The sequence below is a fragment of the Labeo rohita genome, chromosome 20 (genome assembly GCF_022985175.1).
Source record: "Labeo rohita strain BAU-BD-2019 chromosome 20, IGBB_LRoh.1.0, whole genome shotgun sequence".
NCBI classification, from domain to species: domain Eukaryota; kingdom Metazoa; phylum Chordata; class Actinopteri; order Cypriniformes; family Cyprinidae; genus Labeo; species Labeo rohita.
In genome coordinates, this window is record NC_066888.1 from 32,883,667 (window position 1) to 32,905,723 (window position 22,057).

At 32.3% G+C, this 22,057-nt stretch overlaps 2 protein-coding genes across 2 annotated transcripts in view; both read right to left on the minus strand.

Annotated features, from left to right (window-relative positions):
- Positions 1–3,150: 3,150 nt before the first annotated feature.
- hsp90aa1.2 (heat shock protein 90, alpha (cytosolic), class A member 1, tandem duplicate 2) lies at positions 3,151–14,124 on the minus strand. Its single transcript, XM_051138124.1, has 11 exons — positions 13,960–14,124; positions 12,946–13,095; positions 10,850–11,216; positions 10,609–10,742; positions 8,699–9,025; positions 7,251–7,416; positions 6,939–7,129; positions 5,583–5,730; positions 5,233–5,501; positions 3,653–3,986; positions 3,151–3,571 (listed from the first exon to the last, which is right to left on the minus strand). The coding sequence occupies exons 2-11, from the start codon at positions 13,093–13,095 to the stop codon at positions 3,462–3,464; spliced, it is 2,196 nt and encodes a 731-aa protein (XP_050994081.1). The 5' UTR covers positions 13,960–14,124; the 3' UTR covers positions 3,151–3,461.
- A 154-nt stretch (positions 14,125–14,278) lies between these two features.
- Positions 14,279–22,057, minus strand: part of LOC127182678 (heat shock protein HSP 90-alpha 1) — an 8,343-nt gene continuing 564 nt past the window's right edge. The window contains exons 2-11 of the mRNA XM_051138125.1: positions 20,137–20,289; positions 19,688–20,054; positions 19,459–19,592; positions 19,079–19,378; positions 17,656–17,821; positions 17,382–17,572; positions 17,147–17,294; positions 16,798–17,066; positions 16,381–16,714; positions 14,279–14,611 (exon numbers count right to left, since the gene is read on the minus strand). Of these exons, the coding sequence (XP_050994082.1) occupies positions 14,502–14,611; positions 16,381–16,714; positions 16,798–17,066; positions 17,147–17,294; positions 17,382–17,572; positions 17,656–17,821; positions 19,079–19,378; positions 19,459–19,592; positions 19,688–20,054; positions 20,137–20,289 (2,172 nt within the window). The 3' untranslated portion in view covers positions 14,279–14,501. The remainder of the gene's footprint in view (positions 14,612–16,380; positions 16,715–16,797; positions 17,067–17,146; positions 17,295–17,381; positions 17,573–17,655; positions 17,822–19,078; positions 19,379–19,458; positions 19,593–19,687; positions 20,055–20,136; positions 20,290–22,057) is intronic.

The following is a 22,057-nucleotide window of genomic DNA, read 5'->3' on the forward strand; positions in this document are numbered from 1 at the left end:
TTTGCGTTTAAAGCAGCTTTTGCCCTATGTGCACTTGTGCAGAGTTTTTCAGGTAGCTTTGCAGGTAGGTTACTTGAAACATCTTGGAGATGTTGCCACAGTTCTTCTGGATTTAGTCTGTCTCAGTTTCTTCATGTCATTCCAGACAGACTGGATGATGGTGAGATCAGATCAGTGTGGAGCACTGGCTGTTGTCAGACTCCTTGTGCAAACAAAAATCTCACTAGATTATTACAATTAATGGCAAACAGAATGTTTGGAAATGTGAACCGATATTTTTTACTGACACACTACAGCAAAAGACAGAAATAACTTACTTTAAACCATTTTTTTAGCTGGTGAAAATACTAGTGGCCTAAAACCTTTGCACAGTACTGTGTGTATATATATATATATAATTTTTTTGTATGTTTTTAAACACTTTTTTTTTCTTTAAATGTTTTAGTAAAATTGTAAAGTAAGGTACATTTTAAATGTTTTTGGTTTTAAATGCATTTTTTTTTTACAGTAGGTTTGCAAAGTTTGAAACACTTTTGTTTTAAAAGATTTTTATATACATGTGTGTGTTTGTGTGTGGGTTTTTTAAATACAAGGTTTTAATTGTTTTTGTTTCCATGACAAAAGATCAAGGAAAAGAAGCAAATGTAATAAAATAAACATCAACATTTTAGCACTTTAGTTTGATTTTGGCATTGAATGGGACAAAACGGGAGACATTTAATTGTTTGATCAAATTATTAAACTATAGTTCTCTCCTTAAAGAGCTCTGTCAATTATTAAAAAAAAATAAATAAATAAAAAAGCTGTATCTTTATTATGTGTCCTCTTTTTTTTCTTTGTTCTTTTTTTTTTGGCAACACATCCCTTACTCCAAAAATAAATAAATAAAAAATAAATAAAATAAATAAAGAAGACACATAGTTACTATAGTTAAACATTTAATTGTTTGATCAAATTATTAAACTATAGTTCTCTCCTTAAAGAGCTCTGTTAATTATTAAAAAAAAAAAAAAAAAAAAAAAAAAAAAAAAAAAGCTGTATCTTTATTATGTGTCCTCTTTTTTTCTTTGTTCTTTTTTTTGGCAACACATCCCTTACTCCAAAAAAAAAAATAAATAAATAAAAATAAATAAAGAAAACACATAGTTGCTATAGTTAAACTATGGTAACCACAAATTAACAAAATAAAACTAAAAAAAAAAAAAAGCTCTGCTTCGAAATCCCGATCAAAATCAAATGATTCGCGATCCGCGATCCGAAATCTTGATCTGAATAATGATTCGCGAACCATCATTTCAGATCAGGTCTGCGTCCCAGTGTGCATACTATCCGTCCTAAATTCTATGTGATAGTAGCATAGACTGTAAAAAACATGGACGTAGTGTCCGTGACGTCACCCGTATGTTTCTGAAGATCATTTTTGAAGCTCTTAGTGGGCGGGAATCAGCCGTCGCCATCTTGGAATCGCGTCATTGCACGTCACTCCCGGATAATCGAAAATGGGGAAATAGGCGGGACGTGGGTGGAGCTGATGCTGAAACCACGCCCACCTAGCGCGACGGTGGTGACAGCAGCGGCAATCCACCTGTCACTTAAGTGGCCACGCCCTAAATTATGCAGAACTTTAAGGCTTAATATAAATTAAACGGATGAGTTATAAAAAAATTCACCCCCCCTCACAGTTGACATGAAGGCCAAAATTAGCTATATAGACCAAAAACACTTTTTGAACCAGGCTGTAAACATATTTTTTTCTGCTGTGAAGTTGGGCATTTTAACATGGGGAGTCTATGGCATTGACTCCCTTTTGCAGCCAGTCTCTAGCGGCCAGTCGATGAATTGCAGTTGTAGTCACTTCCGTGTTGGCTTCAAGAGGGAGACCGGGAGGTTGCCACTTGGATAGTAGTCATTTTCAATACTATTTAGGGCAGATAGGGTGAATAGTATGCACACTGGGACGCAAGACAGGACTCGGAGCGCGGATCAAGAATCATTAAATTCACAAAATAATTCACGAACCCGCCCAGAAGTTCCGCTCTAAAATCAAATGATTAACGACACGCGATTTAAAGTAAAAAGATTCACAAACCTGCTCCAAAATTCCGATCTAAATCAAATGATTCGCGAACCATTATTTCAGATCAGGATTCGGAGCGCGGATCGCGAATCATTCAATTCGCAAAATAATTTATGTATCCTCTCGGAAATTCCGCTCTGATTCAAATGATTCGCGATAAGCGATTTGAAGCCCCGATCTGAATCATATAATTCGAGATACGCGATCCGATTGGAGCGCTTCGAAACAGTGAATCATTTTGCGACGCAAAATTCGGAGTTACGAAAAGCTCCGTTTCACCCATCACTACGTGCTTTTTAAAATCAACACAAGAGATGCTGAAATTCGAAACTGAATGGATCTTTTAATTATACCTGATTTTGCTGGTGAATCACTTGAACTGAATGATCGAAGTCACGAGTTTGAATCAATCGGAGCGCTTCCAGCGTAAATGACTCAATTGATTCGGTTCATCTGTTCTATTATCGCGTCTTCAGCCACCATTTACAGAAATTTTCAGTACTACTACTGCCTTAGCTCGCTAGTTTGCGTGATATGTGCTTAATAAAAAAATAAACACTTATAGGTACATAGTCTTTCAATAATTCTGCATTTTTTCAAGGGTTTTCAAAGCCTTAAATGTCAAAAAGTCAAATTCAAGTACTTCAAGCACTTTGTATGAACCCTGATCATCATTGTACAGGACGGTTTTCAAGTTTGCAATTTTTTAAACATTTTGTTTTTTGTTTGTTTGTTTTTACATTTTACAAATATTTTTCTTTTTTAAAATAAGGTTGTAAAATTTTAAACATTTGTATTATTAATTTTTTTTAAACTTTATTTTTTACAATAAGGTTGCACATTTTTAAACCCTTTATGTTTAAAATGATGGCTGAATCAATATTAAAATTATTGAAATATATAATACATAATTTTACGGTGTCCAGACAAGATGTTTTTTTTAATTTACTTAATCACATTTTTAAAAAATATTGCATCTAAACGTATAAACCAAGACTCTACAAGTGATTCAGATGCACATTTGTTGTCTTTTTAAAACCGCTGACAGCAGAAAGGAGTATCTGAGCATCACATGATCTGATATGGTAAGCTTTATTTCTGAATCCCATCATATCAATAATACAGTATCAGTGTCGAACTTTACATTTGAGTCCCTTAAACACTCAAAATTAACATTGGAATGTTAATTAATAAATACAAAACAAATGCATACACAACTCAAAAAACAAAATAATACAAAAAAGGGAATGTGGCATGGCCAGAGGTTTCCTAAAGCTTTACCAACAAAACTGGAATGAACAGGAACTGCATTGTGCAACAATCAATAATCTGAACATGAAATCTTTTTACAGAACTACAAACATGAACTAGACAGCGGCCGTTCTCAGTCGACCTCCTCCATGCGAGACGTGTCGTCGTCTCCTTCCAGCGGCGGCATGTCCTCGATGGGAGCCGAGCTGGGCTCTTCTGTGGACAGATCATCCTCGTCGATGCCTGAAAGGATTACAAAACCCATTAAAACGCTTGTTTTCCCATTGCATTGGCACATGTGCAATCACAGAGTGGTTTACCCACCTAATCCGAGTTTGATCATCCTGTAGATTCGGTTGGAGTGCGTCTGTGGGTCGTCCAGCGTGAAGCCGGAGGAAAGCAGCGCCGTCTCGAACAGCAGGATCACCAGATCCTTCACCGATTTGTCGTTCTTGTCGGCTTCTGCTTTCTGGCGGAGCGTCTCGACGATGGGGTGGTCGGGGTTGATCTCCAGGTGCTTCTTGGCCGCCATGTAGCCCATGGTGGAGTTGTCCCGCAGAGCCTGGGCCTTCATGATCCTCTCCATGTTGGCCGTCCAGCCGTATGTGCTTGTGACGATGCAGCAGGGCGAAGACACCAGACGGTTTGAGACGGTGACCTGTCGTGGTAATAAACATGTTGGTTAGCAATCAAAAATGAGGTGTAGATGCACCAATAAAATTTATTCAATTCATTCAAACTAAAAAAAACTGAAAAATTAAACTAAATAGATAAATTATTAAAAACAATTAAAAGAAACAGGTAAACAGTAGTATTTTCCAAATATTATTTTACATATATTAATAATATTATTTTAATCACAGAATAAATTGGGTCTTTATACATGAATATATAATATAATGTATAATACAGTAATATACAATATATAATATATAATAATAATATAATACAACCGTAATCAAATATACAAATAATAAAAATATATATATATATTAATAAAATTAATAAAATATTAAAATTAATAAATAATAAAAAAAAATATAAAATAAACAATAATAAATATGAATAAACTATATCAAGTTAGACTGAAATAAAAATTGGATTTAAAAATCTATTAAATAACTAACCGTACAGTATTAGAGTAAAAAAAAAAAAGGAAAAATAGAATTAGAATGTAAATGTAATTGAAACTAAACATTTTCCAAATATTTTCATAAAATAAAAATATTTAATAAATAAATATAATAATAAATAAATAATAAATATAATTAAACTATATCAAGTTAGATTAAAAAATAAAATTAGATTTTAAAAAATCTATTAAAAAACGAACAGTACACTATAAGAGTCGAAAAAATGGTAATAGAATATAAACGTAATTGAAACTAAACATTTTCCAACTAATATTTCCATAAAAAAAAAAATAATAATAATAAATATGATTAAACTATATCAAGTTAGGTTAAAATAAAAATTAGATTTAAAAATCTATTAAATAAATAACAGTACAGTATTAAAAAAAACAAACAAACAAAAAAAAAAACATAACAGAATATAAACATAATTGAAACTAAACATTTTCCAAATAATATTTTCATACATTTAGGATATTTTTCACAGTATAAACTGATTTGTTAAAAATATATACAGCATTTAAAAAAAAAAAAAAAAAACTAAACTAAATAGACAGACCAATTAAATTAAAATAAATTGAAATTACATTGAAAATAAATAAATACAATAATATAAATAATACAGCTAACAGTACAATACCACATATAATAATATTTTACATATACACTTTCACAGTAAAAAATTAGGTTAAAATATATACAAATGCCTTTTAAATTTTAGGACAGTTGTTCTAAAATGAGTCCGTGGTGTCTGAACGATTGAATCTTTACCTTTTCAACTTTCTTCTCCAGGATGTCTTTCATGATCTTGCACAGGTTCTCAAACTTGGATTTCTTCTCCTCTTGCTTCTTCTTCTCCTCCTCATCCTCAGGCAGCTCCAGACCCTCCTTGGTAACCGACACCAGATTCTTGCCCTCGAACTCCTTGAGCTGCTGTACGCAGTACTCGTCGATGGGCTCGATCATGTAGATCACCTCCAGACCGGCTTTGCGCAGGCGCTCCACAAAAGCAGAGTTGGCCACCTGATCTTTGGTCTCACCTACAGAGGAAGCACGTAAACGTTAGTTAAAGTCACCTATGTAGTGATTCCAAATGCAACGAGAGGTCAATGCGTTCGTACCAGTGATGTAGTAAATGTGTTTCTGTGTGTCCTTCATGCGAGTCACGTAATCTTTGAGTGAAACCATCTCGTCTCCAGAAGCAGATGTGTAGTAGCGAAGCAGCTCTGACAGTTTCTTCCTGTTCTGAGAGTCTTCATGAATGCCCAGCTGTATATAGGGAAAATATCATTCGTTTATTTCTTTTATTCATTATTATATTAAGCAAAATTATTCTGACGGATGATGGATGAGAAAAAAAAACTAGAAATTAACTGAGTTGAATAATGATGTTGTCTTCTGAACATGTAGTTTATGTTTATTAATATGTTTTAAAAACATTATTTTTACTATTTTAGTACTTGCAATAAGGTTGTACATTTGTAAAAATTTTAATACAGCTAACAGCACAGTACTATAGTGAGTGGGGGGATTTAACACAAATTAAATATTTTCTAAATAATATTTTACTTGTAAAATGATTTTTCACAGTATACACTGGGACTTTAAAAATTAAAATTAATTTAGGGACAGTGTTAAAACAATAAATAGAAATAAATAATACAAACAAAGATTAAATAAACATGAAAATTTAAGTGTTGAAAATAAATAATTAATAATAATACATAAAATAAACAATAAATTACAATAAATAATTATAAATAAATTAAAATTAAATAAATAAAAAAATTAAAATGATAAGAATTAAAAATAAATAAAATCAAAGATTAAACTTTAGTAATTAATTGAGCTGCATATGATAATTGTCTTGAAAAACATTTGTGTTTAGAAAAATGTTTTAAAACGTAATATTTTTGCTTTTTTAGTTAGAATTTGCAACAAAATTAAACTTTTAGTTTTTAAGTAATATTATATATATATATATTTTTTTTTTTTTGAGTGAATCAATATTTTAGGACTATATAAAATACATTTAAACTGTGAAGTAAATTTGTAACATACAATTTTAAAAACACATCAGTGCAGTATTTAAACACCTTCATGCTACTTAAAAAAAAAAAAAAAAAAAAAAAATATATATATATATATATATATACATATTATTTTTTTTAATTAAAGCAGCATGAAAGTGATTAAATACTTATTTTTTTAATTATTTAATTTTACATTTTATTTTTCGGTATAAATTGGGACTTTAAACATGAAAATTTAAATCTGAAAAATAATAAAACGTAAACAATTAATCAAATCTAAGATTAACGTTAAATATTTTTTTCATAAGTGATAAATTAATTTTGTTCCTGTTTATCTCTGTGAAGCTGCTTTGAATCAATCTCTGTTGACTTGTTTTGAAGCACTACAAAACTTTTACAAAGCTTAAGTGTGTGTTTATTAGATATTTGAGCGCAAGTTTTCACCTTGATGTTCTTGGAGAACTGCTCGTAGAATTTCTTGTAGTTGTCTTTGTCCTCAGAGAGTTCGGTGAAGAGCTCCAGGCACTTCTTGACCAGGTTCTTGCGGATGACTTTCAGGATCTTGCTTTGTTGAAGCATCTCTCTGGAGATGTTGAGCGGCAGATCCTCAGAGTCCACAACACCCTTAATGAAGTCTGAATTAAGAAAGAAGGATCATATTAAAAAAGACATGAAGCTAAATAATAACTCTATGGTTTTAGGTTGCCCAACAATACTGGCAAATGCAATATGATTATGTTGGACTGAGATACTTACTAAGGTACTCTGGGATGAGCTCGTCGCAGTTGTCCATGATGAACACCCTGCGCACGTACAGCTTGATGTTATTCTTCTTCTTCTTGTTCTCGAAGAGATCGAACGGAGCTCTACGAGGCACAAAAAGCAGCGCGCGGAACTCCAGCTGACCCTCCACAGAAAAGTGCTGCGAGGAAATACAAAAAAAAGCGAGTGAGTTCAATTCTGCCAATAGGAAATGTGCATCTTTGAAACAGAATACTAGCGTACTGCTTACTGCAATGTGCAATGCACACTATTTTTTAAAAAATGCAATGCATGATTAATAGCGTGCTAAATCTTCACATGACCTCCTAATGATGCATGGTGTCAGTGGTTTAGGAAAATATTGATCCACTCATCAAATTGAATTTTGCATCATCAACGCTCTTATTTTCCAGTTTATCTCTGTGAAGCTGCTTTGAATCAATTATTTAATTTTAAATTTAATTTTTCAGTATAAATTGGGACTTTAAACATGAAAATTTGAATTTAAAAAAATGAATCAAATCTAAGATTAAAGTTAATAGATGTCAAATTAGATATAATTAAAAATTACACAAATTTAATAAAAAAAAGATTTAATTAATTGTGTTGAATGATACTATTGTCTTCTAAACATGTTTTACTTTTCTAAAAATGTTTTAAAACATTTAACATTTTTGCTGTTTCTGTTACTATTTGCAATAAGGTACATTTGTAAATCTTTTATGTTTTTAAGTTAAATTAAATATGCGTTTAAATTGTAAAATACAATTTTAAGAACATATCAGTGCATTATTTAATCACATTCATGCTGCTTTAATTTAAAAAAGAAAAAAAAAATTAAGAACAAATTAAACAGAATAATGACTTTATAGATTAAATATTTTTTTCATAAGTGATGAATTTTGCATCATCAATGCTCTCATTTTCCTGCTAAATTATTACATGACCTCCTTATGATGCATGGTGTCAGTTATTTAGGAAACAAAAATATTGCATGTTTAATATAATTTAATTTTTTTTTTTTCAGTCTGTTTGAATGGGTTAAGAAAATGCATATATATAAATAAATAAAAATGTATATAACAACATTTAATTAAGTCGAATTAATGCAAACAAACATTGTATATGTTGTTTTTGTTAGTTTTATCATTTTTGTCTATATTTTAGAAATGTTTATTTTAGTACTAAGTTAAACTAAACAAAAAAGAAAAATTTAATAATTTAAATGTTTTTATATTTTACTTTCAAATAAAATACATGCATGTAACATTTAATATATATAGACACAAACATAAAAGAAATGTGTATAATAAATGCAATACATTAAATAGACATAAGTGTATTTTTGACAGTTTTTGTTAAAAATGTTTCATTTTTTCATTCGTTTTCATTCATTAAGTGTTTCTGCACACATAATATCTCAGGTTGAGTTATGAAGTCACCTTGACGGCCAGGTGATCCTCCCAGTCGTTGGTCAGGCTCTTGTAGAACTCGCCGTACTCCTCGTTGGTGATGTCGTCGGGGTTGCGGGTCCACAGAGGTTTGGTCTTGTTGAGCTCCTCCTGGTCGATGTACTTCTCCTTGATCTTCTTCTTTTTCTTCTTCTTGTCGGAGCTCTTGTCGTCGTGGTCCTCATCGTCTGAGCCCACGTCTTCGATCTCGGGCTTGTCCTCGTCCTTGTCTTTCTCGCCCTCCTCCTCCTCTTTCTCTTTTTCCTTCTCCTCCTCTGCCTCGTCGTCGCTCACCTCCTTGTCGCGCTCCTTCTCGACCTGAAAGCGACAATATGATTTGATTATTAAAGAAGCACTGCTTAAATTACTAATCTGAACATGGAACGGATGGTTTTCCTTATTTATAAATGTTTTTAAAGATTTATAAAGACTTCAAACATTCTACTGAACAAATTGTGCCATCTAGAGCTAAATTAGTCCATTGAAATGTATGTTTGGATATAATTCTAGATTTATAAACGTAACAGGATTGATAGACAAATGTGTGTCAAGATCTTTACTAAATATTTGCTGCTGATGTTTTTATGTATTTCTGAGGATAAATGCAAGTCATGTGACCTTTAATTGACATCAAAGAACCGTGGACATGCATATGTGTTGTTAAATTACTGAAATATTACCTATAAAGCTCATTTTATTTGATCAACTATACATTTTTAATTATACACATTTTTCAAACCCTTAAAATATTTATTATTCTCTTTCTAAAACGAAAAAACTTAAAAGATATTACAGATTTAATTAGTGTATTTAAGAAATAATTAAAAAAACAAATGTAATTCACTGTCATTAAATCAACATCAGAAAAAGTGTAAACATTAATGTGTTGCTAATTATTGAAATATTTATTTTTAATTTAAATGTAATAACTATACATTTTAAAATATTCATTTTATTTATTTGTATAATAATATTTACAAAAAAATAAATAAATAAACACTTGAAGATACATGAAGTGTTTATTTGCAAAAACAGATAACTGTTTTTTACAATTTTCTTATTTTTTCACTGTGCATTCTAATTAATCTGCAGTTGGGTTATTTTGATATAAAGTAAAAATAACTAAAAAAATATACAGCTAAATAACACAATAAAAACACGATAACAGAAAAAAAAAACGTTATCTGTTTTTGCAAATAAATTCTTAATATAGAAAATTTTATTTTTGTAATTTAAGAATTTTAATTTAAATTTTTTATTATTATTTTTTTTTTTACATTTCAATTAATTTAATTTTGTTTTTAAGAAATACTTAAATAAATATTTAAAGTGTCCTTTAACCAATGTCAAAGAACCGTAAACATACAAATGTGTATATTAACTTCAAATATAACTTTAATTTATTAGAACTAATTAACTAGAAATTAACTACACAAATTATTATTACAAATACGTTTTTTTTTAATATAATCTTTTATATTATGTTAAATTTTTTTTATTTAATTTGTTGAGCTGCATATCATTAATCAGCATCAGAGAAGCAAAATCGATGTGTTAAATTGCTGAAATTTTACCTATGAAGTTAATTTTAGTTTCTTAACCATATTTTATTTAATAGTTTTCATATTTAATACATTTAAAAGTATATATATATATATATATATATATATATAAAAAATATTTTATTAGTATATTTAAGAAATATTTTAAAAACAAATATTTGTTTAGCATCATGTCATCAGTCAACATCAGAGAAGTGTAAACATGCAAATGTCTTGCTAAATTATAGAAATATTAGCTTAATCTTAAGAAAACTATTTTATTTTAGATCAAAGGGGTTGTATGACCAAAAAAAGTTTGGGAATGCCTTATTTGTACGCTTACATTCTTTAGCAACTTACAAAGAGTGTGATGGGGTAGCCGATGAACTGTGAGTGCTTCTTGACGATCTCTTTGATTCGTCGCTCTTCGATGTACTCTGTCTGATCCTCCTTCAAATGCAGGATCACTTTTGTGCCACGACCGATCGGCTCGGCTGTAGAAACAAGCAACATCTCCAATTAACTTCAGTTGCAGCTTGCATACAGTATTTCAACGACACAAATTCATTCACAAAATGAAACGAGCTTGTGCGTCACTCACAGCTGTCCACTTTAACGGTGAACGATCCGCCTGCAGACGACTCCCACGCGTACTGCTCGTCATCGTTGTGTTTGGTGATCACTGTGACTTTTTCGGCCACTAAGTAGGCGGAATAGAAACCCACTCCGAACTGGCCGATCATAGAAATGTCCGCTCCCGCCTGCAGGGCCTCCATGAAGGCCTTTGTGCCGGATTTGGCAATGGTACCCAGGTTGTTGATGAGGTCGGCTTTGGTCATGCCGATGCCGGTGTCGATGATGGTCAGTGTGCGATCTTGTTTGTTGGGAATGATTTCGATTTTAAGGTCTTTTCCTGAGTCCAGCTTGCTCGGGTCTGTGAGACTCTCATAGCGGATTTTGTCCAAAGCCTGATGGAGAACAGAAGGAATATTTCAGTTATTTTTAAGGATCCATTAGATTATTTAAGCAGCCTTAAGACATAAAATGCAATGTGCGTCCTTGTTTTTTTATTATATTACTGACTGTTTATATGATTTACAAAAGCTATGTTTATTTAATGAAAAATTACTTGAAAGCTACATGCTCCTTTTAGAAACTCATTATTTAATTCTAATCATTAATTTGCATTAATATTTTGAAAAGCACTGTTATATTTCTTGTAATGTGCTTTGCTTTTTTTTTTTTTTACCTTTACTTCTACTTACTGAAATAATGTTTACTTAATGGAAAAAATACTTGAAGACTACAATTATGATTGAATTATAATTTTAATTATACAAATTAAAATGAAATAAAAAAATGTAATTAAATAAAACAACTACAAATTAGTAGTTTAAAAGCACTCTTTTATTGCTTCTTTATTTTTTTCTGCCTAAACAATAAGTAATTGTAATAATCACTTTTTTGTCACATAATCTTCAATTATTATTATGCAAACATTTTTCTGAAATAATATTTATTTGAAAAATACTTAAACTAAATGCTATTTTTTAAGAACCTGATACGATTTATATTTATTTGCATTAAAAATTAATTTGCATCAATTAAAAGGCACTTTGTTGTATTCCTTGCAACTTGCTTATTTTTTATAAATGTATTACTGACTAAAGTCAGTAATAATAACAGTAATAATCATAATATTTTTACACTGAAGCAATGTTTACTTAAAAATAGTACTTAAAGGCTACAATTATGATTTAATTATAATTATGAATGTGTATTAGTAGTTTAAAAAGAAAATTGCTATTTATTTTTTTTTTATTTTATTTCTGCCTAAACAATAATTGTAATAATCACTTTTAAAAATGGCAAAGCCTCCAATTATAATTATGTACAAAAAGGAATTGGAATATTTACTTGAAAAATACCTGAAAACTACATACTATTTTTTAAAAATATGATACAATTTACATTAATTAATATTAGTTTTTTTAAAAACACCTTCTGTTAAATTGCTTGTAATGTGCTTATTTGCTTTGTATTATTAATTCATCATAAAAATAACAATAATCCATTTTAAAAATTGCATTAGCAAGTATTTTTTCAGGAAGCAAAATTGCCTAAATGTAAACACATTTACTGAAGCAATGTTTACTTAATAAAAAAAGGATAAATGCAATTGTTTAAAAAATAACTTAATTATAATTATTAATTTGCATTCATTTAAAAAGCATTTGGTGTATTCCTCGTAACATATTTTTTAATAATGTATTACTGATTAAACAGTCAGTAATAATAACTTGTAGTTTAAAAGTAAAACTTGTGTCAGAAAAAAATCTACAAACACCCTTTCTCTGAAGCAATGTTTACTTAATAGAAAAAAAATACTTGCAGGAAATTATTAATTAGTATAAGTAGTTTAAAAAGCACTCGTTATATTGTTTCTTTATTTTTACTACTTTAATTATTTAATTCTTTATTGCTTTAGTTAATTCTTTGTTACTTTAAATTATGATTTATTTGTAATTATGAATAATTTAGAAATTAAATTACATTTTTTGTGTCGTGTTACCATGAATAATAATATGCACACTTAAAAGTTGCTCTTGTTATAACTATTTATTACAACATTACTATTACTCACTATACTATTACTCATATTATCATCTCATATTATCTTTCATTACAGTTACGTACATCTGAAGAGTTGGAGATGAGCTCCCTGAGGAAGATCTCTTTGTTGGAATAGAAAGTGTTGATGATCAAAGACATCAGCTGAGCGATCTCAGCTTGGAAGGCGAAGGTCTCTGCTTCCTCCTCCATCGGCTGGTCGTGTGCCTCCGGCATCTGGGTGCAACAAACAAAATATATATAACATGCACGTAATATTTAAGGATCTGATAAGTCTGCTATTACATTGTGTTATTATTAAGCATGAAAAGCATTAGTAATTCAGCATGCATTGGCTGATTAAACCATTTGAGAACTCATAGCAAGGTTTATTTCAAATGCAAAAGAGTTTTGAGTTAATTCTATTAATAAATGTGACTCCCACACAAAGCTGAAGGGATTTCTCTCGGTTTGGGAACAGCTTGTACGAACTCTTGCGCCTCCTGTTGGTTGAAGAGGGTCATTGCAAGCTTCTAGAACCTACCAAACTCTCAACATGCATTAACATGGAGCACATCACTTTCAGTTCTCACTGTACACGCGTTTGCTATGTATATTAGACACTGTAATACAACTCATATACTTTATGCTTTAATAACAACAACAACAACAACGTATGTGTGCATGTATAATGACCACATATTTAAAATGCACTTATTAACATAAGCATGCATGCTTAATAATGACGTCCACTTCTTCGAAAGCAGATTTATTGATCGTGAAAGCCTCGTTTAATCTGATGAAAATCCTCTGAGGTAAAACTGATCAAGTCCAGATGGTCTGAGGACTTTATCTAAGTAGCACTTCATGCAGAATAACAACAACTTAGTGATGTAAAATCACATTTTAAGTTGAAATGTATTTTGTATTTGTTGATACACGATTAAAATCGTCTTGCAGGAGCATCTCAACTGTTACAAGAATGTTGACGGTTGAATTAAGCGTGAATAAACGTCGAATATCCTCACAGAATTCGCGTTAAATGACAAAACAAGTGAAATGAAAACGAACCGGGATGTTATTCTAATTCCATAATCTTACCTTGAATGTTTTATTCGAGTGAGTTAAATCTGTAAGCCTGTGAGAGTTTTCTCCTCAGCTGTCACTGAGCTTAGGGAGATCCGTAACCGAGCGCGTCAGTTACGCTACTGGCGTTTATATACGTCCTGGCGGGAGAGTTCGAGAACGCGGACGCTCCAGAAATCTCTCGAATCTTCTCAACGCTTTCCTATGGGCGCAGGGGGAGGGGCTTGACTGTCAGTCATCCACTCGCCTCCGTTACAACGGTCAAGTGGGCGGGGCCAAGACTGAAGGAGATGAAATTTCTAGATTGCTTAGCGAAATAAAAACTGACTCCAGATTATGTTTATCATATGTCATTTATTAAAAACTTCCATTTATTAAAAACAGCTTGTATTAGAAAAGCTCAGAAAATTCCATTTTCTGGTACAGTACTACACAAAAAAGCATTACAAGACATTTTTTGGCTAGTTTAATGTTCACTTTGGGCTGCTGAGATTGTTTTTACAAAAACAATAAATTAAATACATTAACAACTTAGCGATATTTACACTAAAACTCTTTTAGTCGACTTCCTCCATTCTAGAACTGTCGTCGTCACCTTCCAGAACTGGCATATCTTCTTCGGCGGGTTGAGTAATGTCTTCAACGGCAGAGTCATCGTCATCAATGCCTGAAAAGAAAGAGATTAAAATATAATTAAGTCATTTTGTCCGATGATATTTAATTTATGACTACACCTACAGGTCATAGAAAAGTCATTTCTGGTTTGATAAAGAACCTTCCATTGGACAATTCTTAAAATAACTATTTTTTATTAGTGTGAAGAACATTTTAATGATCTAAAGAGGCTTTTTTCCATTAAAAATAACATTTAGTCCATTGGAAAGGTTGCATGGATGTTAAAGGTTCTTCATGGAACCACAGATGCCAAAAATGAACTATTATTTTTAAGAGTCTAATGGCAAAGCAATATGTTTGAGTGGATAATTCTTTATAGAACCAGTTTTTTATTAGTGTAAAGAACATTTCAATAATCTAAAGAACTTTTTTCCATAAAAAAATAACATTTAGTGCAATGGAAAGGTTCCATGGATGTTAAAGGTTCTTCGTGGAACCATCAAAGCCAACAAAGAACCTTTATTTTTAAGAGTATAATGGTGGAGCAATATATTTGTGCATTAAAAAGAACCGTTAGTGCAATGGAAAGGTTCCATCGATGTTAAAGGTTCTTCATGGAACCACAGATGCCAAAAATGAACTATTATTTTTAAGATTCTAAAGGTGGAGCAATATGTTTGAGTGGATCATTCTTAAAAGAACCATTTTTATTAGTGTGGAGAACATTTTAATAATCTAAAGAGGCCTTTTTAAAGATCATTTAGTGCAATGGAAAGTTTCCATAGATATTAAAGGTTCTTTGTGGAACCATCAAAGCCAACAGAGAACCTTTATTTATATAATGGTGTAATGTTGGAGCAATATATTTCAGTGGATGATTCTTAAAAGAACCATTTTTATCAGTGTAAAAAACATTTTAACTTTCTAAATAACCTTTTTGCATTAAAAAGAACCTTTAGTGCAATGGAAAGTTTCCATAGATGTTAAAGGTTCTTCATGGAACCAGATGCGACTCTAATGGTAGAGAAATATATTTTAGTGGATAATTCTTAAATTAACCATTTTTTTTAATTAGTGTGAGCAACATTTTAATGATCTAAAGAGCCTTTTTTCCATAAAAAGGACATTTAGTGCAATGGAAAGTTTAATAACATTTAGTTTAATGAAAGGGTTCCATAGGTGTTAAAGTTCTTTCATGGAACCACAGATGCCAATAATGAACTTTTATTTTTAAGATTCTAAAGGTGGAGCAATATGTTTTAGTGGATAATTCTTAAAAGAACCATTTTTATTAGTGTAAAGAACATTGTAATAATCTAAATAACCATTTTGCATTAAAAAGAACCTTTAGTGCAATGGAAAGTTTCCACTGATGTTAACGTTTCTTCGTGGAACCATCAAAGCCAATAATGACTCTTTAATTTTTAAGAGTGTAGTGGTGGACTGATATGTTTTAGTGGATAATTCTTAAAAGAACCATTTTTAATTAGTATGAATAAATTTCATTTATGACTACACCCTTAAAAATAAATGCCATAGAAGAACAATTGTTGGGTTCCCAAAAAACCTTTCATTGGCTAATTCTTAAAAGAACCATTTTAAATTAGTGCAAAGAACATTTTAATAATATTAAGAAACTTTTTCTACTATGCATGGGAAAGGTTCCATTGATGTTAAAGGTTCTAGACGCCAATAATGAGTGTAGTGGAAGACTAATTTTTTTTAAATGAGCATTGCCAGTAACCATTAATGCATTAATAATGGTGATACACTCTAGGCTAATGTGTTTAAAAGTATAATTTCTGTAATCATCCAACTTACCAAGACCAAGTTTGATCATCCTGTAGATGCGGTTAGCATGTGTCTGTGGGTCTTCCAGGGTGAATCCAGAGGAGAGCAGGGCGGTTTCGAACAGCAGGATCACCAAGTCTTTCACGGCCTTGTCGTTCTTGTCGGCCTCTGCTTTCTCTCTGAGGGTCTCGACGATGGGATGGATGGGGTTGATCTCTAGGTGCTTCTTAGCGGTCATGTAGCCCATGGTGGAGTTGTCCCTCAAGGCCTGAGACTTCATGATTCTCTCCATGTTGGCCGTCCAGCCGTATGTGCTTGTGACGATGCAGCAAGGTGAAGCCACCAGACGGTTTGACACAGTGACCTGTATGGATACATGTTTATTAATGATCATTTCTGAAGAGCATTCACTTTAAAATCAAACTCCAGTATGCTAACGGCTTATACCTTCTCAATCTTTTTGTCCAGAATGTCTTTCATGATCTTGCACAAGTTCTCATATTTGGTCTTCAGCTCTTCCTGCTTCTTCTTCTCCTCCTCATCCTCAGGCAACTCCAGACCCTCCTTGGTCACTGATACCAGGTTTTTGCCATCGTATTCCTTCAGCTGCTGTACGCAGTACTCATCGATGGGCTCGATCATGTAGATCACCTCCAGACCGGCTTTGCGCAGACGCTCCACAAAAGCAGAGTTGGCTACCTGATCTTTGGTCTCACCTTTGGTGAAAAGCAAGGTTTGTAAGAAAATGATCTGTGTGCGTTAAAATAATGTTTAAACTCATTAACCAACTACTAACCAGTAATGTAGTAGATGTGCTTCTGGCTGTCCTTCATGCGAGACACGTAGTCCTTGAGGGAAACCATCTCGTCTCCAGAAGCCGATGTGTAGTAGCGAAGCAGCTCTGAGAGTTTTTTGCGGTTCTGAGAGTCTTCATGGATGCCAAGCTACAATTGGAAAAGCCATTTTAGCTTGGAAATATTTCAAAATGATCTCATCTATGATTTCAATAACTACTCGAAAAGTGAACATACCTTGATGTTCTTGGAGAACTGCTCGTAGAATTTCTTGTAGTTGTCTTTGTCCTCAGAGAGTTCGGTGAAGAGCTCAAGGCACTTCTTGACTAGATTCTTGCGGATGACTTTCAGGATCTTGCTCTGTTGAAGCATCTCTCTGGAGATGTTCAGCGGCAGATCTTCAGAGTCCACAACACCCTTAATGAAGTCTGGGAGGAAAGTTTAACTCGTTAACATCTGAACTCTCAGGTCATATCAATATCCAGGAATCGTGAGATCTTGAGACACTTACTGAGATATTCTGGAATGAGCTCCTCACAGTTGTCCATGATAAAGACCCTGCGCACATACAACTTAATGTTGTTTCTCTTCTTCTTGTTCTCGAAAAGGTCAAAAGCGGCTCTTCTGGGTACAAACAATAGAGCGCGGAACTCCAGCTGGCCCTCAACTGAGAAGTGCTGCAAAAACAAGATTTGCGGTTTAAAATCAAGATTGGTGATTTAAAAACAAGATGATTGGAGGTTTAAAAACAAAATGATTGTTGGTTTAAAACAAGATGATTGGAGGTTTAAAAAAATTATTGGTGGTTTAAAAACAGGACAATCGGTGGTTTGAAAAAATGATTGTAAGTTTAAAAACAAAATGATTGGTGGTTGAAAACAAGACGATTGATGGTTGAAAAACAAAACGATTAGTGGTTTAAAAACAAGACAATCGGTGGTTGAAAACAAGGAGGTTGGCAGTTAAAGATCAAGACTATTGGTGGTTTAAAAACTAGACGACTGGAGGTTTAAAAAAATGATTGGTGGTTTAAAAACAGGACAATCTGTGGTTTAAAAAAATGATTGTAAGTTTAAAAACAACATGACTGGTGGTTGAAAACAAGACGATTGATGGTTGAAAACAAGGCGGTTGGTGGTTTAAAAACAAGACTATTGGTGGTTTAAAAAAATGATTGGTGGTTTAAAAACAAGACAATCGGTGGTTGAAAACAAGGAGGTTGGCGGTTTAAGATCAAGACTATTGGTGGTTTAACAACTAGACGACCGGAGGTTTAAAAAAATTATTGGTGGTTTAAAAACAGGACAATCGGTGGTTTAAAAAAATTATTGTAAGTTTAAAAACGACATGACTGGTGGTTTAAAAACAAGACGATTGGTGGTTGAAAACAAGACGATTGATGATTGAAAACAAGGTTGTTGGTGGTTTAAAAACGAGACGATTGGAGGTTTAAAAAAATGATTGGTGGTTTAAAAACAGGACAATCGGTGGTTTAAAAAAATGATTGGAAGATTAAAAACAAAATGATTGGCGGTTTAAAAACAAGACGATTGGAAGTTTAAAAAATGATTGTAGGTTTAAAAACAAGACGATTGTAGGTTTAAAAAATTAATTGGTGGTTTAAAAACAAGATGATTTAAAAAAATTACAAAAACAAGATGATTGTTTAAATTAAGGTTTAAAAAAATTAATTGGTGGTTTAAAAACAAGATGATTGGTGGTTTAAAAAAATTACTGAAGTTTTAAAAACAAGATGATTGGCGGTTTAAATTAAGACGATTGGAGGTTTTAAAAAATTAATTGGTGGTTTAAAATCAAGACAACTGGTGGTTTAAAAAATGATTGGCGGTTTAAAAACAAAACCATCATTGGTTTAATCATCTAGTCTTCTCAATAACAAGCCCATCCATTTCTGACTCAATACTCCTACCAACCTTAACCGCCAGGTGATCCTCCCAGTCATTGCTCAAACTCTTGTAGAACTCGCCGTACTCTTCATTGGTGATGTCATCAGGGTTACGGGTCCAAATGGGCTTGGTCTTGTTCAGCTCCTGGGCATCAATGTACTTTTCCTTGACCTTCTTCTTCCTCTTGTTCTGTCCATCTTTGCTGTCTTCATCTTCATCAGCGCCCAGGTCCTCAATCTTGGGTTTGTCCTTCTCATCGCCGGCCGCCACCTCCTCCTCCTTTTCTCCTTCTTCAAGGTCAACCTCCTTCTCTCTCTGTTTCTCAACCTGCAAGATAATATAGAGAATTGATGCTTTATATTGTTCAAGTTAACAGGAACCAAGGTTTGAAGTTTAGAGGCACTTACAAAGAGCGTAATGGGGTAACCGATGAACTGAGAGTGTTTCTTCACAACTTCCTTGATGCGCTTCTCCTCAACGTATTCAGACTGATCTTCTTTAAGGTGGAGGATGACTTTGGTGCCACGACCAAGAGATGGGCCTGTGATTCCAAAGCAAATGCATGTGTGAAGTTATCCAATAATTTTGGACTAAAAATCCATTTGATTTGAATAAAACACTTCTGAGAGCTCATACCATAGTCTGGCCTCACTGTGAAGGAACCACCAGCTGCAGATTCCCAGATGTACTGCTCGTCATCGTTGTGTTTGGTGATCACCGTGACTTTCTCGGCCACCAGGTAGGCGGAATAGAAACCCACGCCAAACTGGCCGATCATAGAAATGTCCGCTCCCGCCTGCAGGGCCTCCATGAAGGCCTTTGTGCCGGATTTAGCGATGGTGCCCAGGTTGTTGATGAGGTCGGCTTTGGTCATGCCGATGCCGGTGTCGATGATCGTGAGTGTGCGCTCTTTCAGATCGGGGATGAGTTCAATCTTCAGGTCTTTGCAGGAGTCGAGTTTGCTTGGGTCTGTCAAGCTCTCGTATCTGATCTTGTCCAATGCCTGTTTGAAGACAGACATTGCGTTATTGTGGACCGTGTTAATTCTGGACCAATTATAGGTACATATATGGAGACCGACTTACATCTGAAGAGTTGGAGATGAGCTCTCTGAGGAAGATCTCTTTGTTGGAATAGAAGGTGTTGATGATCAGAGACATCAGCTGAGCGATCTCAGCCTGGAAGGCAAAGGTCTCGACATCCTCCTCCACCATGGGCTGTCCAGCGTTCTCAGGCATCTGCATAAAAGATATAGAAGAAGAATTATAAATAAGGATTCTGGAATATAAAACACAAATATATTTCCATTTAAATACAGTAATCAACATTTGAAGTGGATCAAAACATTTTTTATCGAAGTTGTCCTAAAACCAAAACAATACCTGTACCATTGTTAAACTTTTTTGATCCACTTCAAATGTTGACTACTGTAGATTTCTGGGCATCTCTCTCCTTTAGTTCAAATATAATGGAATATTGGTACTTTCTCAAAATCAGCGTTATTTTAGTATCATAATATACTAATATTGTATGTTAATATTTTGAATTAAATTTTAATATTTGCTGTTCTAATGTTTAGTTAAGGTGACACATTGCAGGTGAATGGGGTAAAAAAAAAACCAACAACTAATAGTTATCGCCTTACCCAGTTGATTGCTTACATTGATAATTGCAAACATTTTTTGTATTACAAGTTTTCAAAAATTTGTATATTTAGGTATTATTTATTTAAATATGTGCTAATTTGCATACATTTCTACAACAAAAAATCTAAAGTCAGCTCCAAAATTTTTGTTTTGGAGTTTAGTTTCATTTTTTATTTTGACATAGTAGAGTCAAAATTTTTTACAAAGGGAATCTTGGGTATCTTGGTATTTTTAATATAATATAATTTTTTTGTCACTCCATAATAAATACTTAAAACAGACATAAAACACTATATTTTCACAATTTTTGCAGGAATAAAATGATGTATATTATCAAGCAAATTATATATGAACAAATCCCTATCTGTAAAAACCTTCAGGATATAGACAGGAATAAAAATGTAAGTTTGGCGTGTGTACGTGCTACTGAAGTGGAGATTTATGGCTCAGTGTAGGAGAAAAAAACTAATTTTGAGAAAACAGCCTTTAAATTTGTATTTTAAATAAAAACTATTGACACAAATAGATAAAGTGCTATAAAAGAAACACTTAACAGTGTCTTTTGAATGTTTTCTTTCCACTAGTCTGAAAAAACACTTAATGAAAAAACAAAAAAAAAAAAAGTTTTTATTCATTTTTATTTCAATTTTATTTATTTTAGTACATCAAGTAAAAAAAAAATAAAAACATAAAATCAAAATGAGAAACATTGGCTTGGAAAACTAAGTGAAATAAAATAAGTTTAATTTTTTTTTATATTTTATTTTATTTGTTAACAATTTTTATTTTGTTTTATTGATTTAATTTTAATTTTAGTTAACGATAATAACCCTGCTTAAAATACAGGTATTATATTTATTCTTACTAAATGTTGGAATGACAATATTACTGACAAAATAATTATATATCTTTATTTTTTTCTGTTCGTACTATTCCTCTAAAAGTTCACAAATTATTTCATACTATAAATGTTCTGTGGTACAATGCTTTTATTACTTCATCACTACATTCTAAAATTCCTATGAATTAAAACTTCAGATTATTTAACTCAAAAGATGAAAAAAGAAATAAAATATTTTTTAAATACAAGAAAGTTACTTTTATCTCTGGCCAAAAGCCTTTAAACTTTGAATGAATGATAATGAAGCAACAGCTGATCCAACCCTCTACAGGCGTCGAATCAATAGCACATGTTCAGCACCTGTCACTACGAATATCAAAGTGGGGGAAGGAGTGTCACATGTCACAGAAGCAGCAGGCAAATGGTGCAATTATCAGACCTAAAGTATAATTTTTACCCCCTTTTTGGGGGTTTTACTAATGTAATATGACCTATTTTCATCTTTAGGATAGTATTTTT

Coding starts and splice junctions, on each gene's coding strand:
- hsp90aa1.2 (XM_051138124.1), bottom strand. CDS start 13,095: ATGCCGGAGGCACACGACCAGCCGATGGAGGAGGAAGCAGAGACCTTC. Junction 10,743..10,849: donor CACCGTTAAAGTGGACAGCT/GTGAGTGACGCA, acceptor TTGTTTCTACAG/CCGAGCCGATCGGTCGTGGC. Junction 5,502..5,582: donor ACACATTTACTACATCACTG/GTACGAACGCAT, acceptor CTTCCTCTGTAG/GTGAGACCAAAGATCAGGTG.